This window comes from Enhydra lutris, unplaced genomic scaffold (genome assembly GCF_002288905.1).
Source record: "Enhydra lutris kenyoni isolate GAN:26980312 unplaced genomic scaffold, ASM228890v2 scaffoldscaffold16, whole genome shotgun sequence".
Classification (NCBI taxonomy): domain Eukaryota; kingdom Metazoa; phylum Chordata; class Mammalia; order Carnivora; family Mustelidae; genus Enhydra; species Enhydra lutris.
The window spans coordinates 4,430,508-4,453,066 of record NW_019154100.1 but is presented as its reverse complement, the minus strand read 5'-3'; the positions used below and the strand labels follow the sequence as shown (position 1 = coordinate 4,453,066).

Sequence of the window (22,559 nt, the reverse complement as noted above, 5' to 3'; positions counted from 1 at the left end):
AAAAATAAAAAATAATTTTTTTTAATTAAAAGATGAGAAAAGAAAAAAATCATTTGAAAGTTATGAGAATGCTAAGATTGTAGTAGTCATGAGCACAGGACTTGAATAACAATTCTCCCCCTCCAGGAAAATGGACTTGGAGGCCAGTGAACCAACAGACTTTAGTTCTGGAGGTCATCATCATCTGGTTCGGAAAGCAGCAGATAGTAACGTCCAAATCAAGTCTGGTCAGTCCTCCACATCTGCACCTTCTGAGCCACAAAAAACTCACGGGAATCCACATTCAAAGATGAGAGAGCGAACGGATGTCTATGTGGTACAAATTTCAGATGAGACCACCCCAGATGAGAGCAATAATTTAGCCAGTCCATTCTCAGATGCATCGATCCGCAGAGGTGAGCATAAAATTATCCTTTTGGAAGAGAAAAGCAAGTGTTCTCTCAAAATGCTTCCACAGAGTGGATTGTTAGGAGGTTTAACTTGACCTTTAGTTTTTCCCAGTCATGCTTTACCATGAAACATGATACAGGGCTGTGGTGGGAGATGGCCCCTAAGTTGTCCAGGGTATTCAGAAATTCATAATAAACGTATTATGGCAAATAATGTGTGGTTCCCTGAGGAAATATGAATTACTCACTGACTGTAGAATGTTCTTACCTCCCTACAAGGTGATGCTATGTTACTGGCTTTAGTTTTAAAGCATATTAATTCAATGCCCCTAGATATTAATTTTGTATGGGAAATACATTCAGCTATGAGCAGTAGAAACCTAGAGAACTGTGGCTTCAATAAATGTCTTTTTCCTTCCATGAAATATGCAGTTCAAGGCATGACCAGTGTGTCCTCCTTAGACCTTCTTAGGGCTTGGACAACTTAAAGGTGGACTGTGAGCTTTGAGTCCCATTGTGTCTCCCTGTGGCCCTCATCCCCCATCTTGTGCCTGGAAAGATGCCTTTGGATCCCTAGCTTTCCAGGTAGGGAAAGGCAAAGGCAAAGAAAGGCCAAGCCTGCTCTGCTGCCTCGAAAGCTCCAAGAGGTGCTGTTCATGGATAAATGCCTGAGAGTAAGCCAAATTCTTTTCAGAGGCTTTCCTAGAAACCATACCCAAGAATTTCCACTTGCATGCCATTGACCCTGCCGGGATCTCACAGCCACCTCCACCTGTAGCTTTCTGGTTGAGCCACTTGTCCTTTTTAACCAGATAGGGATTGGGTGGTGAGGAAGCCAGGGAGAATGGAGCCATGAGCCACCTCTGCCCCCAGTGCCAGTTCTTCAGCACCGGGAGTTGTGTAAGAAGAGTTTTGCATTTAGTCCTTACAACAACTCTGTACATGAAGGCGTTGTAGTGTCATTTAACACATGAGGAAATCAGGTGAAGACCTCCTCATCACCATTAGAGTTAGTTATTTGGGTCTGTCTCTCCTGGAGAGCAGAGACTGGGCCCTGTCCCACTTTAAAAAAATTATATGGTATGCCAAAAAATGAAAGTCCTATGGAAACAGGGAAAGTATAGCAGGGTAATGGATGAAAAGCTATGCAGCTGGGGAGCTATCACTGTTTAAAGCAGCTTTATACAATTTACAGATCATAAAATTCACCCTTCTTTAGGGTACAATTCAACGATTCTTTGTATATTTACAGAGTTGTGCAACCATCACCACAAAAAGAAACTCATACCCATTGGCAGTCAATCCCCATCCCATCCTGCCCCTTGGCCTCTGACAACCACTAACCTACTTTCTGTCTCTATGAATTTGTGTGTTCTGGATATTTCACATCAATGGAATCCTATGATATGTGACCTTTTGAGGTTGCCTTCTTTTACTTACCATAAGGTTTTCAAGGTTCACCCATTTTGTAGTATGTTTCCGAACTTCATTCCTTCTTTATGCTCATATAGTATTCCAACGCCTTGTTAGAACATATTTTGTTTATTTATTCTTCAGCTGACAGACATTTGCTGTTTCTACTTTTTGGCTATTAGGAATAATGCTATGATCCATATCCATATTTGAGTTTTTGTATAGATATGTATCTTCATTTTTTTTTTTTGGGTAGTAGCTACCTAGGAATCACTGGGTTATATGGTAATTCTGAGGAATGTTAAACATAGCGGCTGCACCATTTTACATTCTAACCACCAGTGTATAAGGGGGGACCGTTTCTCCACGTCCTTGTCAACACTCGTTATTGTCTTTCTTCTTATAGCTATTCTAGTGTATGTGAGGTGATACCTCTTTGTGGTTTTTTTTTTTTAAGATTTTATTTATTTATTTGACACACAGAGAGAGATCACAAGTAGGCAGAGAGGCAGGCAGAGAGAGAGGGGGAAGCAGGCTCCCCGCTGAGCAGAGAGCCCGACGCGGGACTCGATCCCAGGACCCTGAGATCATGACCCAAGCCGAAGGCAGAGGCTTAACCCACTGAGCCACCCAGGCGCCCTCTCTTCGTGGTTTTGTTTACATTTCCCTAATGACTAATGATGTTGAGCATCTTTTCACAAATTTATTGACCATTTAGTATCTTCTTTGAAGAAATATCTATACAAGTCCTCTGCCCAAAACACAGCAACCATTTTGTTATCTCTCACGATTCTGTGGATTGACTGCATTCAGCTGGGTAGTTCTTGGGCTGGTCTTGACTGGGGGTTCTAATGCAGTTGTAATCAGATGGCAGCTGAGGCTGAAGTGGCCATTATGACTCCCTGACACGGCTGGAAGTTGGTGTTGGTTGTAGGCTTTCTCTTTGTGACTTGAATTTCTCATCATCATCATCATCCTGGTTCCCAAGGAAAAGTATACCAGGTAGACAAGCCCTGTTGTGCAAGCAGCTTGTCAAGCCTTTCCTGGCTTCACGCATGCTTACGTCTCATTGGCCAAGACAAATCATGTGGCCAAGCCCAGTGTCAGCGGGCGGAGCACTACACAAACTCTGCCCATTTTTAATTATTTATCTGCCTGTTTTTTAATTGTAAGAGTTCTTTGTGTAATCTAGGTATAAGTCCCGTATCATGATACATGATTGGCAAATATTTTCTCCCAGTTTGTTAGTTCTTTCTTTCACTTTTACTTTCTTGATGGTATCATTTGAAGCACAAAACTTTTACTTTTGATGAAATCCAATTTTTTTTTCTTTCTTTCTTTCTTTGTGCTTTAGGTGTCATATCTAAAGCAATCATTGCCTAATTTCTGCTCACAAAGATTTACGTCTATCCTTTCTTCCAAGAGTTTTGTTTCTTTTTAAAAGAGATTTATTTATTTATTTATTTATTTTAGAAAGAGAGAAAGAATGCATGAGCAGGGGAGGGACCAAAGGACAGAGGGAGAGGGGAAGCAGACTCCGTGCTGAGTGCGGAGCCCCGATGTGGGGCTTGATCTCAAGACACTGAGATCATGACCTGAGCTGAGACCAAGAGTTGGACACTTAACAGACTGAGTCACCCAGGTGCCCCAAGACTTTGCTTTTTTTTTTTTAAAGAGTTTTGTTTTTTATGCTTACATTTATGATCCATTTTAAACTACTAGTTTTAGTGTATGACATGAGGAAAGGGTCCAAATTCATTCCTTTGGTATGTGTATGTCCAGTTGTCCCAGCACCTTTTGTTGAAGACTATTTTTTCTCCCTTGAATTGTTCTAGCACATTTGTTAGAAATAGTTGACCATAAATATAAGGGATTATTTCTGGACTGTCGATTCTATTCTAACAATCTTATGTCTTAAGGCTGGGCCACATTTAATATTTATTCCCTCCCAGTCTCTGATATATAGTAGATGTGCAATAAATGTTGACCACCTGAATATCTTAATATAGGCAGCCCACACTGGGGCACATATGTTCTGGCATTGTGATTAAGACAGCTCAATCCTATTTCTTTGTTTTCCCCCTTCCTATACGTTGACACCACCCAGAAAAAGGACACAGCTGACAATCCTGTCAGTCATCTCCAAGCAGAATTTTTTTCTCTTTTAAAATGGAGACAAAGCTACCAAACAGCTCACTGTCATCATATTTAACACCGTATTCGGAGGGCTCCAGGAAGAGCTGTGCAGGGGGGAGGAAGCAAAAAGAGATGCTGACAATCCTCTGTACTTGGCTTTGGCATGCTGCTGCGACCTCCTTGTTCTTCCTTATAATTCCTCATTTATTTAGTTTCTGCTCGAGGTGAAGGGAAGGGAAGGGAATTGCTGCAGGCAGGCAGGCTGGCGAGAGAAGAGGTGGGAAGGCTCTGAGAAGGCCCGCAGCCTGCATCCGTCTCGGAGGGCTAACTGCCTTCTGTACCTGTGTCCCCGGGTGGAGCCGGACCCCTCACGATGGCCTGCAACATCCAGAGACTTTCAGGTCACTGTGGGTCCTAAGGAGGATGGGGTGTGACTAGTAAGCAATCAATCCCTGTTTGTCTTTTAGATTTTGGGGCTTCCCTGGGTAAACCCTCAGATCGCCAATAAAACACCTGTAACAATCCAAATGGAGTATTTTCCACAAAGTGTTCAGAGCTGTATTTCTGTGGTTATTCAATTTGCTGACTCTAACTGGTGCTCCTTTTCCCAACCTTAAAAAGTCACAGGAAATATCCTTTTTGTTAAGCATCACAAATAGATAATTACATTTCTATTTTTACTTTTGAATATGGTATCATAAAAATAATGTTTCTGTCTCTTCAGCTTTCATTATAAAAGTGTTCCTGATCCTGTCAGCTCAGTTGGTGGTCACTGGGGCAATTGTCAGCGTGTTTCTTTTCTGGTAAGTTGTTGTTACTGATGTAAATTAAATACTAAGTTGTTCACCTTAATTTTTATTGAATCAACTTAATTCTGATCATTAAACATTATCTATTTTTTCTTAATCATCCATAGGATACGATATTTCTATCACTTTGTTGTTTCTGAGGCAACTCTTAGAGGTATTGGTAGATTTCTACAGTTTTGCTTCAGCTTCCTAAGCCGAGATCTTTTTGTCTTACTCTTATTTGGGCTCTATTTTATTTTCTATTTTCCCTGAGCTATTTCCACAGGCAAAAGTGGATAAAAGAAGGGATACCTGGGTGCTCACTCGGTTAAGTGTCTGCCTTTGGCTCAGGTCATGGTCCCGGGGTTCTGAGATTGAGTCCTGCGTTGGGCTCCCTGCCCAGCAGAGAGAGAGCCCAACTGCCTGCTGCTTCCCCTGCTTGTGCGCTCTCCCTCTCTCTCTGGTAAAGAAATAAATAAAATCTTTTAAAGAAAAAAGGTGAGATTTTGGAGGCCGCAGAGACTTGGAACACTGTTAAATGCAGAAAATATTTCAGGGACTATGAGCCATCATTGCTTAAACCTAGCTCATGAAAATCTCCATTTACAAAACAAATACATAAGAGGTTGATTTTTTTTTTCTTTTCACTTTCTACACATAGTGATCTCAGTATTTTTTTTTTTTTGAAAATAAAAATGTCCCCGGGACATTTACATTCATACAGATTTGACTTATATGACTATCTTTTTATGAGTCTATTTTAAGAAGCAAGGTATAGTTCTAGGTTTGATTATTTCACTCATTTGTCATTGTCAATCATTTAAGGTTTACTCCTTTGTCATGAGATTGTTTTACTTCTACTTAATATTATGTTAGAAAAAGAAACAATTTATTGTTTAACACTGTATTTTTTTTTTAATCAGGAAAGGTTTAAAAACTTGGGTGCTCATGAATGCTTGGTTCACCTACGCAATCTTGTAAGTATTCTTGGATTTCATAAAAAGTGATTTTTCTACCAACTACTGATTGAGGTTCTTTATTAAAAATTAATAAAGATATAACATTCTGGGGGCGCCTGGGTGGCTCAGTGGGTTAAAGCCTCTGCCTTCTGCTCAGGTCATGATCCTGGCTGCCTGGGATCGAGCCCCACATCGGGCTCTCTGCTCAGCAGGGAGCCTGCTTCCTCCTCTCTCTCTGCCTGCCTCTCTGCCTACTTGTGATCTCTCTCTGTCAAATAAATAAATAAAATCTTTAAAAAAAAATATAACATTCTGGAAACGACAAAATTATAGAGATAAAAAAAACAAGCAAATTAGTGGTTACTAGGAGCTAGGGGGTGTGTGTGCATGTTACCACAAAGGGATGGCATGAGGGAGATCTTGTTTATGTTTTAGTGATGGGATAGTTTCAAATCTCAACTGTGGTGCTGGTTACACATATCTACACAGATCTGTGTCATAGTTCTGTGACACAGCATTACACACACATTGCACCAATGTCAAATTAACGGTGTTGGTATCATACTATAAATATGTAAGATGGAACCATTGGGGGAAACTGAGTGAAGGATACACGGGACCTCTCTGTCTTTTGCAACTTCCTGTGAATTTATAATTATTTCAAAATAAAAATTTTAAAAATTCTATGGCTGGCAATGAGCAAAGTTAGTTTCAAAAGCTAAAAAAAAAAAAAAAAGCAAAGGTAATCATCTGAATATATTTTTGTTTACACTTAGTATCAGATGATAATATATAGTAACATATCTCCATCTCTATTTATCTACCTATATCATATGATATAATCACTGGAAGCAAATAACACATGACTTTAAATTATCCTCAGGCCGGCATTTTTTGTTGTACTGATTGTACTTGCTTGCTGTGGGAAACTCCGCCGTCAGGTGCCTGTGAATTACATCCTCCTGGGATTATTTGTAAGTAGACTTTATTAGCACTTGTAGCTCGCCTCTGAAATCTATTTCTGTCGTATTAGTAATTCCATGCCTTTTATTGTGGAAAATCTTCTTGTGGAATAATACAGATAGAAAGTATTTGTGAGATGTTCTCTTGGCTGGATTCTGATTGTAATAACAAAGTCGCAAACTTACTTATGAGACCGTACCCACACCCTTTTGCTGAGGGAGAGGATCTGGGGACCCTGGGCAAACCTGCCTCGAGAGGCCACGTAGGGGAGCCCTCTCAGAGTCCGGGCTGCATTTCAGGAACAGCTAACTTACTGTGCCAGCTGCCACAAACCCATTTTGTTATGGAAAATGGGTTTTTACATTTGGCTCACAAACTCGTGGGTGAGAAGTGTAATTTTCCTTATTTTGTAAGATGTGTCTTATTTCTGTTTCGAGTCTCACTGGGCGCAGAAACCCAGCTCAGCTCAGCTTCTCCCTGTTTCCTCACCGTGCATCTCAGTTCAGGAGAGCTGGGGACTGGGGAGTTCCAGGTCCTTAGCTCTCCTCTCCTCACTCAGGCATGGTGTCGTTGCTGGTTCATAGCGCCTTCCGTGGGGCTTCTACTCACAAGGCCTCACCACGTGGGTCCTTTCTGTGTGGATCAGTGCTGCTCTGGGCGACAGAAAACGTGTGGCTCTTTCTCTTGCCACCAGTTCCTTTCCTGCTGCTCACAAGGATTCCAGGATGTCAGCACCCTCCCATTGTGATTAATTCTTCATCTGATTCCATATCGGATTTGAGGTAGCTTATAAAAATACCTACAATATAAGAAGATAAGATAAATTGGTGGGGAAATCTGATGAAAGGGAAAAAATAAGGGTAGGAAAATAAAGCCAGTGGTTAGATGGTATACAAAATGCTTAGTCCTACGCAGTCCAAAGCAGTCTTGAGAAAGAGGAACAAAGCTGGAGGTGTAACAATCCCAGATTTTAAGATATACTACAAAGCCGTAGTAATCAAAATAGTATGGTACTGGCACAAAAACAGACACGTAGATCAATGGCACACAACAGAGAGCCCAGAAATATCCCCACAACTATATGGTCAATTAATCTTCAATAAAGAAGGCAAGAGTGTACAATGGGAAAGGGCAGTCTCTTCAACAAACGGTGCTGGGAAAACTGGACAGCCACATGCAGAAAAATGGAAACGGGACTGCTTTCTTACAGCAGACACAAAAATAAACTCAAAATGGATTAAGTACCTAAATGTGAGACCTGAAACCATAAAGCTCCTAAAAGGAACTTTTAGGCAGTAAACTCAGGAACATCGTCCCTAGCAATATTTTTTGGATCTGTCTCCTCAGGCAAGGGAAACAAAACCAAAAATAAACATTCGGGACTACATCAAATTAAAACGCTCTTGCACAGGGAAGGAAACGTCAGTAAAACATAAAGGTGACCTGCTGAATAGGAGAAGATATTTGCAAATGACCTATCTGATAAAGAGTTAATAGTGTATATACATCATATATATGTATATCTACCTACCTACCTTCCTACTTATCTAGATACACAAATGAACACCACAAAAATCTAATAAAAAATGCAGAGGAACTGAATAGACATTTTTCCAAAGAAGACATACAGATGGCCAAGAGATGATCTGTTTGACATCACTAGTCATTATGGAAATGCAATGAGATATCACCTCACACAAGTCAGAATTGACTACTATCAAAGAGACAAGAAATAATAAGTGTTGGAGAGGATGTGGAAAAAAGAGAAGCCTCTTGCCCCGTTGATGGGAATATAAATTGGTGGAGCCGCTGTGGAAAAGAGGATAGAGTTTCCCCAAAGTTTTAAAAATAGACATACCAGGGGTGCCTGGCTGGCTCAGTGGGTTAAAGCCTCTGCCTTCAGCTCAGGTCATGATCCCAGGGTCCTGGGATCGAGCCCCGCATCGGGCTCTCTGCTCAACAGGGAGCCTGCTTCCCTCTCTATCTCTGCCTGCCTCTCTGCCTAATTGTGATCTCCGTCTGTCATATAAATAAATAAAATCTTAAAAAAAATAGAAATACCATACAATCCAGTAATTCCACTTCTGAGTATTTACCCAAATAATGAAAACACAAATTGAAAAAGGTATGTGCACCCCTATGTTTATTGCAGCATTATTTACAACAGCCACGATATAGAAGCAACCTAACCATCCACTGACAGATGAATCAATAAAGAAGAGATGGTACTTATACACGATGGAGTATTATTCAGCCATAAAAAGAATGAAATCTTGCCATTTGTGACAACATGGATGGACCTAGAGGTTAAGTGCAAAGTGAAATAAGTCAGACAGAGAAAGACAAATACTGTATGATCTCACTTATATGTGGAATCCAGAAAACAAACCAAAACAAAGAAACAAAACAAAAACAGACTCATAAAAACAGAGAACAAACTGGTGGTTGTAGGAGAGGGATGGGGGCTAGGAAACACAGGTGATGGAGTTTAGTAGGTACCAACTTCCAGTTATAAATAAGTCACAGGGATGAAAAGTACGACACAGGGAACGTAGTCTATCATGTTGCAATAACTTTGTACGATGACAGATGATACTAATTGTGGTGAGCATTTTGTGGGGCATATAATTGTCAAATCACTATGTTGTATATCTGAAGTGAATACAATATTTTATGTCAATAATACTTCAATTAAAAATTTAAAAAAATTCATTGTCCTATTGCACTTGAGTGTGATGAGCCTAGATTTGGGTCTGTGCCTGGTGGTCAAAGAAAGGAAGGACACATGCCAATGTTCAGCATCCATATAGTGCAGTGTCCAGCGTGATTTATATATTGGGAAGACTAGCCTCCACCCGAGGCTGGAGAAGACGAGCTCTCTGGTGCCTACATGTGGGCATTTCCTTGGCTGCCAGAGCACTGACAGGCCTTTACCTGGCGTAGATACTCTGCTCGTTGCTCAGGGGAGCAGGTGAGGTCTCCCAGTTCCTGCCCAGATCACACTCAGGAAGGAGTGGGGGCTAAAAGCCAGACATAGAAAGATATTGGGAATCCTGGAGCAGAGGCAATAGGATGGGGAAGGGAGGTACTTTTCCAAAAACTTTCGATTTTTTAAAATTTTCCAAGAAAAAAAATTTAAATTATTATAAGAAGAGATCCAAGGTATTGGTCTCAAAGGAAGCTCTCATCTCTGAGGTTTTGTTGTGTATCTCAAAGCAGTAACAGCTTAAGAGAATATTGTAGAGGGGCGAAGAATTAGTTATATCTTCTCAACTTTTTGTTTTGACTAAGTATTAGGAAATATATGGAGAAAACCATTTCAGGAAAGGGGTTGAGGGGAAAATGAAAACACAAACACTGAAGACAGCTTTTGTCCCGTAGCATTTACACCCCTCGAGCCCATGTTCTGCACTCTTGAAGTCATTAGGCGGGTTTGACTTCTCATTCTCCTCTTGGGAAAACTGAAGGGGGATTTTCCACTTTAAACCATTCCCGCTCCATCTCCGTCTCTAACCCCCATCTTCCTCCCACCATCCTCTCCTCTGTCGCTGTCTCTCACACACACTTATGTGCTGCAAAAGATGGAGAAACATGCAGCAACAGAGCAAGTAGAAGAAGAAAATCTCAAGAGGAAGGTTGGAAGCAAGCACATTATTAAAATATCATGCGTACATGGAACAGACACAGCTTTTTAAACCTATACTGGAAAGAAAGACGGCTCTGGTAAATTGAACAAAGTAGAGAATCAGGCAGCTACTCACTGGGTTTGGAAAAAGCAGAGATACATCCAGGACTCTGGGGATGGCCATAGTTCTCGTCTCCTCTGCTGGATGACGTGGGCCAGCTGGAGAAGTTCAAAGCTGTTCTAGCAGTCCCCGCACCACAGTTAGGATGCATCTTCATTTTCACTCCCGGCGACAAAAGGATTACCTTCTTGGCTCCTGCCATGGACCAGAGGGTCAGCCAAGGCTCTGGACTTGTCTCTGGTGGAGCCGCCCTACCATCTGGGGAATGTCATCCTTCAGCCATTGTTCACTGTTGTCCCCTCCACCTGTCTGCCATGCTGGAGCCTGGCTGTGCACCTGGGTGCATCCTTGTTGCCTTGGTTGGTCTCATCCTCTGGCTTGACGGCCTCTCTCCTCTCTTGCACACGGCCCCGGCCTGGGCTGCAGTCAGACCCTGGGCAAGCTCCCGCCTCATTCAGCCCGGGTGCAGCTGGCTTCTGAGCCCAGGATTGGCAGCTCCACGCTCTGCGGAGAACTGCCCTCGAGCCCCATCTCCAGGGCCGGAAAGGCCTCCATCCTCGTCCCTCACCTGAGGTCTGGAGTTTTTAATTCTCACCCAAGCACTGGAGGAAATGTCGGTGCCAAGGCTGTTGGTGAAGCATCAGTAGAAATAGCATATCCTGCTTTGATAAATTAAGATGCTGTGCAGTTGGCCCCATTGGATTAATGAGAATATGGTCTACAAAAAAACCCTGTCATTATTATGGTTTCGATATTCCTACTGAATATATCTTTTATTCACTAGATACGTTGAAAGATACTCCTGTGTTCTAAGAATTTTTGCTAATAAAAGAATCTTGTCAGCCTTGGGGGAATGTTAGGAAAATGCTTAGCTCCACGGTTTGTTTCCAACAATTCATTTTCCCTGTAGCGTTGCACACTAGGGTTACCATGCTTCCACACGCTCCCTCGACCCTGCCCGAAACATCCGCACCTTCAACCCTCTCCTCTGGCTTCTGGGCCCTCAGGAATTGGGGTTCTGATTTGCTATGCGTTTTGTTTTCAGACAGTTCTTCAAGGTCTGCTGCTCGGAGCCATATCAGTGTAAGTCCTGGATACACGTTTCCTTTTCCGTGCGTGCTTTTCCTTGCGTGCGTGTGGACAGTAATCACAGTCTCTGGTTTCAGTTTCTACAATGCCGAGGAAATCTTATGGGCAACAGCAGCAACCGCTCTGGTGACGTTATCGCTCACTTTGTTTGCTCTTCAGACAAAAGTATGTATCACCGGGACCGGTTCCTCTCCTAAGGGAGTGTGTGGGTGTGAGCTCCTCTGCCTGACCCACTCTTTTACCCTCCTCCCTCCTGCTCACTGCTATCCTGCGGGCCTCACCTCCGCAGCCTCCCTGCCTTCTGGCGTCTGACTTTCCTAGTAACCATGTTAAAAAAGAAAACAAAAACAGGTGAAATTAATCTTAATCCTATATTTTATTTAACCGAATATATGCAAGATATTAACATTTCAGGAATCGCTAGAAAATATTGAGCTGCTTTACATCCTTTTTTTGAACTAAATTTCAAATCCACGTCACTTCAGCCATACTTCAAACGCCCACGAGCCACAAGTACTGAATGCACAGCTGTAGACAAACATTTTTTTAATGGCCATCAGAATCACCTGGAGGGCTTGTTAAAACAGGTTCCTCTGGCTCCACCCTGAGTGGCTGCTTCAGAAATTCCGGGGCGTGGGCCAGATAATTCACATTGCACAGGTGGTGCTGATGGTTCGGAACCTCGCTTGGAGAGTTAATACTTCCGATGACTCTCTTGGTGTGCAAAGGCTAGGGAGTGAAGGGGAAACAGAGGAAGTGGGAAAATACTCTGACAAAAAAAAATCGTAGATTCGAGGGTCTTCTTTTGCTGCATAATTTTATTCAGGTCAGAAGATGATATTCCCCTTCCTTTAAAAGAATCCTCATCTAGGGGTTGCCTGGGTGGCTCAGTGGGTTGGGCCTCTGCCTTCAGCTCAGGTCATGATCTTGGGGTCCTGGGATCGAGCCCCACATCGGGCTCTCTGTTCAGCAGGGAGCCTGCTTCCCCCCCTCTCTCTGTCTGCCTCTCTGTCTACTTGGGATCTCTCTGTCAAATAAATAAATAAAATCTTAAAAAAAAAAGGAATCCTCATCTTCCCCAGGCTGATTTGGTCCCTGATTTATTAAAAAGGTGAAACCAAAAAACATATTAATGAATTTCAAAATAACAAAAGAATCATTAGTAATAATTTTTGAAAGTATAGTGTATTTTTATTAAATGTATGCATAGAAACATGAAAAAGGTACCCAGTTAACATTGGTCTATTTCATTCCATTACTGTATTCTGTGCACAACACTTTTATGAAAATATGAATAATTATGATCATACTAGACATACAAATTTACATCATATTTATTCAATGAAGCTTTTTTAGTAGGGGAAATTTCATACAAATACAAAAATAGGATAGTATGATGAACCCTCTTATATCCTTGGCTCCTGTGATTTCCTCCATATTCGCTCCTGAAGCATGTTCCAGTCAACAACACACTTTTTAATGTAGCATTTTCCCGTGGTAGGGGCGAATGGATTTCCATGGTTATTAGAAATGTTCTGGGTAAATTATTAGCAAACGGGTCAGTGTCTGTCTATGGGTATAAAATGCATCTCTAAACATCCTGAAGTTCCTTATAGATGATAACTGAGTTGTTTTTTGTGCTATGTTTCCTCAGTGGGATTTCACGATGTTGAACGGAATCCTATTTGTTTCACTCTTCGTACTTCTTATCTATGGAATTCTCTTACTCTTCATACGATCATATGTAAGTGGGATCTCATTTGGGAACTTCAGAGAACTGTTAGAAATGTAGGGTGACATGCTGGTTGTGTTGGCCTAGATCCTCTGAGAAGCAGATGCCCAGCGGGGTGAAGCAGATGAAGACTGTACTGGGAGAAATGTCTCTGGGAGGAAAGGGGCTGGGTTGCTGCTGGGGGCTGGAAGACCTGGTCGACCCCAGTAGCATATCAGGTGCCAACTGAAGGAGAGGGAAGGTGGGTGGTGGGTAGCCCAGATATTGGTGGTAGTAATAATCCAAATATTTATTAGGTTGGTTCCATAACTCTTTACAATACCATCTGGGTGCAGTTAAGGAACTCTGTTTTCTACTAGATAGATGAATCCCAGTTCCTACTGTAAACTTCTTTTCACAAATATCTACAATATATAATCTTACATTTAAATGAAAGACTTTGATGGACACTTGTTGTCCAACCTTGTTGTAAGTATACATGCTTGTTTGACTTGGGCAATTTTGAATTCTTCAGACTCTAGTAATCAGGCATTTTCTTACTATTAGCTCAGTCCAGAAACACTGCCCCTCCCACACTATGTCACTGACTCCTGATTTATGCCCTTCACCAAGAATCTTCCCTGGTTTGCAGAATGCTCTATTTACCTAGGATGAGCTTTCTTGTCCTGAAGAGTGAATGACATTATTTTTCTTACATGTTATGCACCACCTCCTTATCCTCTCCCCATAGAGAGCCAACCTCTTTGGCATTCAGATCATTCTATTCTGATCAGGGCTATTTGGGTTCCACGGAACAGACTAGCTTGAAGCAAAGATACAGGGGATATTCATGGAACTTCTATGTAGGAAGCAGTGACAGGATTCATAGAAATGGAAATCCTCCCCCCTTTCTCTCTCTTGGTCTGAGTTGACTGTCCAACTCTGTAGAGTAACAGTTCCAGCACAGCTGATGATAAAATAGACTCTGAGAATTTCTGACTGGCCTAGTGCATCTGTTTGATCCCAGTCACATATAAGGTTTCTGGTCAGTCTACAGAGTCACTGCTTTTGGAGCCAATGTCTTCCACCTCTTGTCACTCAGCTCTAGCGAGGGTACCTGAGGGGCACTATTTTCAGAGTGACCTTGTTCCAAGAACTGAGTATAGGCGCAGATGCTATAGAAGGGTTATGAGATGGCACAAAAAGTAAAACATATCCAGAATGTTCAATTTGCCCTACCACGCCTGAGACGTTTAACACTTGATAAAACTGATTTGGCAAGGGTGCTTTTCATTTGTTTGCTGCAAGGAATGGAGTGGATGCTGTGGACCATGATGTTAAAAAAAAAATGAATTTCTCCACGGATTTGACTTTCCTTAATATTGAATCCTTATCTAACAGCAATGGCCCAGGTAAGTCCTTTCATTATTCTGAATCTTGTTCTTAATGTACGATTGTTTCTTCTCTTTGCAGTGGCTGCATCTGTTGTATGCTGGCCTTGGAACTATAATCTTCTCACTTGTAAGTCCATTTCTCCCTCACTTTGACAAAGCATGTGGTTTCTGCACTGACAGTGTCCCTAAGCCTGTGCTAGCCCCAGAGTCTAGTAGAGTCAGGAGTTGACCGGAAAGCCCTCTGGGAGACTTCACCCTCCCCCTCCTCCTTTCCCTCCTTTTCCTTCTTCTTTTTCTTTATAAAGACAATTTTTAGAGCACTTTTAAATTCACAGCACGACAGAAAGGAAGGTACAGATGTTTCCTGTATCCCCCCTACCCCCACACATGCATGGCCTCCCTCATGATCCACATCCCCCACCAGACTGGTACATCTGTTACACTGACGAAACGACCTGGGCACATCACAATTACCTAGAGTTTACATCAGATTTCACTCCTGGTGTGGTACACTCCGTGGGATTAGATAAATATATACTGACACATTCTGTCATTGCCACCTCATACAGAGTATTTTTTACTGCTCTCAAAATCCCTTGTGTTCCACCTTTTGATCCCTTCCCTGCCTCTAACCCCTGGTAACCACTGATTTTTTTCCTGTTTCTAAATTTTGCCTTTTCCATAATGTCATATAGTGGAAGTCATTCAGTCTGCAGCCTTTTCAGAACAGCTTCTTTCGCTTAGTGATGTGCCCTTAAGTTTCCCACGTCCCTTTATGGCCTGACAGTTCATATCTTCTTAGTGCCGAGTAACATTCTGTTGTCTATGGTGCTGCGGTTTATGGTTCCATCCACCTACTGAAGGGCATCCTGTTTGCTCCCGTGTTTTGGCAATTTTGAATAAAGCTGCTATAAACACCTGTGTGCAGGTTTTTGTAAGTTTTCAACTCCTTTGGGTAGTTGAGTCATACCAAGGAACATGATTCCTGGATTGGAGAGTAAAAGTATGTTTTGTTTTGTTTTTTAAAGATTTTATTTATTTGACAGACAGATCTCAAGTAGGCAGAGAGGCAGGTAGAGAGAGAGAGGGAGAAAGCAGGCTCCCTGCTGAGCAGAGAGCCCGATGCAGGGCTCGATCCCAGGACCCTAAGATCATGACCTGAGCCAAAGGCAGAGGCTTTAACCCACTGAACCACCCAGGCACCCCCGAGTATGTTTAGTTTTATAAGAAACTGCCAAACTGTCTTCTACAGTGGTTGCGCCATTTTGCATTCCCACTGCAATGACTGAGAATTTGTTGTTCTATATCCTCAGCAGCATTTGATGTCATAAGTGTTCCAGAATTTGGCCATTTTAAGAGCGGTATCTTACTGTTGTCTTAATTTGCATTTCCCTTATGACATATGAGGCAGATTATCTACTAGTGTGTTTATTTTCCACCGGTATATCTTCTTAGGTGAGGTGTCTCTTAGGATTTTTGGTCCATTTAAAAATCAGATTGTTTTCTTATTGTTGAGTTTTAAGAGTTTTTTTTTTTTTAAATATTTCAGATAACAGTCTTTTATCAGATGTGTCTTTTACAAATATTTTCTCCCCTCGATGTCTCATTCTCTCATTCTCAGGACATTGACTTTCACAGAATAGGAGTTTTGAATTTTAATGAACTCCAGCTTATGCATTATTTCTTCCATGGATTGTACCTTTGGGGTCATATCTAAAAAGCCATTACCACACTCAAGTCATCTAGGTTTTCTCCTATGTCATCTTCTTAGGACTTTTAGAGTTTTGTGTTCTACATTTAGGTCAGAGATCCATTTTGAGTTGATTTTTGTGAAAGGTATAAAGTCTTCGTCTAGATTTGTGTTTTTGCATCTGGATGTCCACTTGTTCTAACACCACTGGTTGAAGAGACTATCTGCTCCATTGTCTTGCCTTTGCTCCTTTGTCAAAGGTCAGTTGATTATATTCATGTGGATCTATTTCTGAGCTCTCTAGTTTTTCCATTGATCTATTTGTCTCTTCTTTCACCAGTACCACACTGTCTAGCTTACTGTAGCTTCATAGTAAGTCTTAAGCTACAGGTAGCTTCAGGTAGAAGTCAGGTAGCATCAGTCCTCCAACTCTGTTCTTCTCCTTTAGTATTGTGTTGGCCATTCACACACACTTATCTTTTTTTTTTAATGGTCATACTTTATAGAATGTTCTGTCTTGATTGATCGGATGGTAGTGGGTTCTTAAAACTTATTAACATTAGTGTCACTAAAGTTGGTATACAACCTCCCTACTGCTAAATTTGACTGGCCCTAAAAAACCAGAATGTTCTGTCTTTGCTTTTTCACTTAAAAATAATGGTCTCCATATCTTGGCAGACATGGATTGAGTTCATTCTCTTTAAAAGGCTGCATGGTATTCCATTTTATGCTTTTATCATGTCACGTATTTTAGGTTTTCTCTTTAATTTTTTATTTTTGGCATTTCCAAACATACCCAGAAGTAGAGAGAATGGAGTAATGAACTCCGCACATTATCACCCAGCTTAAAAATATTCACATTTTGCTACGTTATGTTCTTTTTTGTTAGAATTATGTCCTATCTATTTTCAAATGTCAGAACAATTTAGACCAGGAGGCTAAGGTTACGTAAGCACATTTCAGTTTTCTTATTCCCTCTGCTGATATGAAGGGAACTGACTTGTGCTTGTTTACCTTCACTCATATGCTCTCATCCTTTGCATAGAGATGCCTGCTATTACATGTCTTGTGTCCTGTTTCAGGCATTGTTTGTTTCCAGGCAAAAGTACATTGGTGTTTCTCTTCCCAGTTTGGAGACAGAACAAATAGTCTTGTAGGCTCAGGCCTACCCAACACTAAACAAATAAGGGGAGAGGGAAACTGAAATTTTTTCAGGGGGGTAAGGACGGAATGGTTAACCACAAGAGCTGTAGGGGTGAGGCAGGGTGTTACCCCCAAATGTTCCTGGAGGTCTGAATCCCAACTCATCTTACTCTCTCACTTTTTCTGTCTGCCTTCAAAAACAGTTCACCTGGGAGGTGTACTCCTAACCACCAAGACGTGTCTGTGAAACGATTAGAAGTTGTTTACCCTCTAATAAGAGGAAATAAGACAAAGTCAGGAGTTCAGAGGAGAGGAAGAGAGAAAAGTGCTTCTCCACAGAAGTCAGGATGCCAGGGTGATAAATGAAGGCTGGAAGCTCAGCTCCTGGGCAGCCGGTTTTCTAGGGTGACCAACTGCCCTGATTCGCCTAGCGCTGAGGGTTTCTAAGGACACACTAAAGTCCTGGACAAACTGGAATGACTGGTCACCTAGCTTATTTCCCACCCCCCAAAGTTGCTGACATCAGTCATGGGGTGAGGGGAGCAGTGAGGAGAAGGGATTCAGTGTCCAGGTGCGGCACCTGCTTTGGCATCCAGCCTTGGGTTGGACTTCCTTCTCTGCCGTTTGCCACAGTGTGATCTTCCCTTCTTGGAGGCTCAGTTAATCTCTCCTGCCTTCACTGGGTTGGTCACACTTTACATGGGATGAGGTCTGTAATGAACTGGCATAAAGCTCGTATCAGGAGGTGCCCTTTCCTCCTCCTCTTTTTCCCTTCCTCCTTATCCTTCCCAGTCTAAGTGGCAACTGGGGCCCACAGAGAGCTGATACCACAATCTCTTGGGATGGGTCTTACTGATGTGGATATTGTTGTAAATGAATTATTTTAAAGCATCCTTAAAACCCCAAGTATTCTCTATAGTGCCAGCATTGATCTGTCTGGTGGGGCTCTGTGGCTCTGCCCCACCACACTAGACTCAGTCTAAAATCTGGATACAAAGAAGTAAGGGCCCACTTGTTCCCTTTTCCTCCTCTAATGTATTCCTGCTGCCCGGGGCTGCTCACCTGGCAGCAAGCATAAAGGCAAGAGGTCTGCCTGACTTTTCTATCGATGTTTTAGGAGCTCCTAATTTTACCTATTGTAGCTGAGCTAAACATTTATTTTGGGAAATATTTAACCATCTACAAATTCCATCTTCCCTTACTTCTGTTTTGGAAATTCCAACATCATCATAAAACCATCCCAAAGTCAGGGTTTGAAAAATGGTATCATCCAAAGCTTCAAGAATTCAGAATTATTGCTGGGTGTGAATCTAAATATCAGGGACCATCTTTATTTTTGTTCTTTGTTCAGCAAGAACATGTGGGGAAATCACAAATACAAGGAATTTTGTAGTTTATCTCTGTGTCCAATCGTTCCACCTGCTCCACCTCATTGGCTAAAGGCCCAAAGTTTTCTGCATTTGGAAAGCAAAAGAAGGCTTACAGATTTGGTGCCACTGGCATCAGGAGGACGGCACACTTGCTGTAGTAGGTTGAAGACACACTTGGGGACAAAGTGAATGGTCGAGGCTGTAAAAAGAACATATATAGTCACAAATTGACTTTCTGAACTATATTTAGTGATGCTAAAATATTTTTTCCAGGTAATTTAGGATTCCTATGTGATAGAAAGGTACAATTTGGGTAGCTAATCCTTCTTTCTTCTCTTTAAGTACTTGGTGATGGATGTACAGCTCATGGTGGGAGGGCGCCACCATCACTCTGACCTGGACCCTGAAGAGTATGTTTTTGCTGCCCTGAACATCTACTTGGACATCATCAACCTTTTCATTTTTATTTTGCAACTGATTGGACTGGGACGGTAGTCATATGGCCAAGACTAGTTCATGCTAAAAAGAGGGAAGGAGGGATGCCTGTGACATGTTGCCAGGCAGAGACATGTGGAGGTTACCACTTTATAAAACTTTTATTTAAAAAAATTTTTAAAATTTTTTTTTTTTGTCAAATGAAACCAAGCATTCAGTAGATGGTAGCTGTAGCTATGACATTTTTAGTTCCATTGGCACAATGCAAAACTTTCTGGGGAACACTTCTGATTTTTATAAATTCAAGAGATGAGTATCATAATTACATACTAACAAACATTTGTAAGATGTCCATAACATTGTTGAAGTTTACCAGGCAGTCTTTAAAGCTGTAAATGACATCTCCGAACATGAATAAATTTGATTACAGAAATATGTATTTACCCATTCTCTTTTCTTGGACATTCTGTGGACATTCTTGAATATTATGGCATATGACTTTTTTTTTAAGAGTAAGATAAACTAAAGAGTTCTACCTTTTCCCTAAGTCCCGGGGTCAGACTGGAGAGAATAATAGCAGCGACGTAGTAGGGGTTGGAGAGAATTAACAGTTAATTGTCCCTGTCCCATCTCTATTTGTGGGCTTATCTCAGCAACCACCTCTCCTGATTGTCTGGAACTACTAAGAAAATTATTTTAATTGTGACAAAATACACATAAAATTTACCATCTTAACTACTTTTAAGTGTACAGCTCAGTAGTGTTAAGTACTTTCACAATATTGTACAACCAATTTCCAAAATGTTTTCATCTTGCAAAACTAAAATTCCATACCCATTGATCAACAAGAAGTCTTAATATTTTCCATGACTTATTTATACATACCTTATATAACTGGTTTGATTATGCTCCTGAAGGTCATAGATTAGACAGATCTTTATATCCCTCCTGGAGTCTCACACCTTGTTGGTGTGAGATGCTTGATGAGAAAATTTTCACCAGGATACAAAAGTTCACACTTTCAAATCCATCCAGAGGAAATTTGGCTACATCCTTGCTTCACCCGTTTGTAATCCAGGTGTCGGTCGAGCCAGTCTCTGGTGCTTACCCCAGCAGAAAGTCACGCCTGCAGGATGAACAAAGGCAGGGAGCAGGCCCACCCCTGGTGTGCTTCAGGTGGTTCAGGGAGGGAGCCCGAGAGGAGAGATTTATGTTATATCAGATGAGGGAGGACCTCAACTTTTAGACTCGGGATTTCGGACCTTTATCTTGTAGGCCTAAGATTTTGATTGCAGTATCATGGTGAAGGCACTGCTATAGGAGAATGTCTGGTCATTGTGGTGGGTTACGGCAGAGAAGGAAGGGTTAGAGAGGAAGTCTGTATCAGAGCTAATGCAGTGGCATACACTGAAGGCACTAAAGGACAGACCTAGGATGATAAATGGGGTAGAATGAGACAATCATATGTGATTGTGATAATGGACAAAAAAAGGCTGTTGGAAGTTGATGTCTGATTGGATAACTCTTCAGGGCAGGGGAGAAATAGGGCAGTCCCTATTACCCAATTACTGTGGGTAATTGTCATTTACTAAAATAAAGCCATCTTAAGAAAGAGGGAAATGGCTTGGGGAGTTGTGATGTGAGAAAAAGTTTAGATGTTTGACTATGTGGAAACAGGAAATGTGGATCTGGCAGAGTTCAAAGGCTGAAGCTTGGGGCTAGAGGTAATTGGGGGCCATCGCAGGCAAGAAATGAGGCCGGGAGGACAGATGAAACAATCAGGAATGACATACATAGGGGAGTCCAAAGACCAAATTCCAGAAATGTCAGTAATTAGTAGACTGAAGGAAGAAAAAGAATATTGGTCACGAAAACAGTAGTGAAAGTGTAACGTTAGAGCCTGGCAGAGCCCTCCAGGAAGGCATTGGTGAGGTGTTGCTATAATTCACGTAGGGCTGCGAGGTCTCAGAAACCTTGAGAACACACTACACTGTTTCATTAAACCTACACCCAAAGGTCACAATAAAAGCAAGGGCAAGACCAATGGATTTGACAATGACTGGATCACTGATTTGGAGGGCAGAGAGGACAGAGTGCAGACTTCATGGAGGCAGGAGAAGTTGTGGAAGGAGAGAAACAGCAGGGGAAGGCAAAGGTTGTGCGTTTTTTACTTTTTGGTTTTTCACTCCCCAGGACGGGGGGCATTTGGGCATGTTTGAAGGCAGGAGGAAATGAAGGTGCTAGAAATGGAGAAAAATCCTAGTGAGTAGGGATAGGAAGAGGAATGGCCTCAGACAGGCCCACGGCCTTTTTTTCCAAAACTGGAGAGAGGGATTGGAACCTTTACCCGTGACAGCCTCTTTTGGGATGGAGGAGAGATGTGAAACAGAGGAGGTAGGGTGTGCAGAGCCCGCGCCGGGGGAATCAGGACTCTGAGAACAGCAGAGGTTTGCTCTGGCTGCCAGCAGTTGGGCATGTGGGAGTCAGCCTGAGAGGACTGGGAAAACTCCTTCCTCATTTATCGAAAGTATTAGAGAAAAGAAGGCTGTGAATAAGGCAGATGAGCTTTTCCAAATAGACACAATCAAGAACAAAGAGTTCTAGTTCAGGAAATTTTCAAATGACAGTGGATTATAGACTATAATTCTGTGACGACTGCCGATCACGATAGTGTAATTCTTTCACCATCAGTCTGAAATGGATCAGCCAGCCAGCGGTTTAGATGCAGGCGCGCATTGTCTGTGTGTCTGTCTTTGATGCTATGGCATTGCAAATTAGACAAACAGAATAAAATGAAATAGAGTCAGATTGAAAAATCAAGGCTGTGGGAATAAAAAGCTTACTGTGGAAGGAAGTTTGATTCCTTCCATTGAGGAGCTTAAGTCTTGGTTTTCCAAAGGCCCAAAGTTAATAATAAATTAGGCTAACATGGAATTGAAGTGAACTTGATTGGGCAAAATAATTTGAAAATACCACCTGTTTTCTGCTGGGGCCAGACATTTGTCTCGCAGCTTTTCTAGGGTTCCTTTCTATCCTAACCATTGCTTTAGAATGTTTCTGCCATTTCCTTGTCTCCTAAAGGAAAACCAGGAGCCAAATTTTGTGAGCTGAACCTTCAAAGTATAATTCTGAAATTCTTAGTGGTGGTGTATGTCTCTCAAAGTGCTGCAAGCCAAGTCCCAGACACCCAGAAGACCCTTGCCCATCCTCCCCTGTCCTTTTCCCAAATTGTAGCTAATGGAAGAGATGCAGAACGGAGAGGAGTCTGGAGATAACTGGACTTTAGCTTCAGTTAGAATCCCCAGGGTTTTGCTGAGCCAAATTCCTCTGCCT

At 41.9% G+C, this 22,559-nt stretch overlaps 1 protein-coding gene across 1 annotated transcript; it reads left to right on the top strand.

The window, feature by feature from the left end:
- The first annotated feature begins 130 nt into the window (after window positions 1–130).
- On the top strand, window positions 131–19,405 carry LOC111147181. The gene is made up of 9 exons (XM_022503070.1): window positions 131–395; window positions 4,663–4,741; window positions 5,650–5,703; window positions 6,569–6,659; window positions 11,440–11,477; window positions 11,561–11,648; window positions 13,138–13,227; window positions 14,668–14,715; window positions 19,134–19,405. The coding sequence occupies exons 1-9, from the start codon at window positions 131–133 to the stop codon at window positions 19,284–19,286; spliced, it is 906 nt and encodes a 301-aa protein (XP_022358778.1). The 3' UTR covers window positions 19,287–19,405.
- The last annotated feature ends 3,154 nt before the right edge of the window (window positions 19,406–22,559 follow it).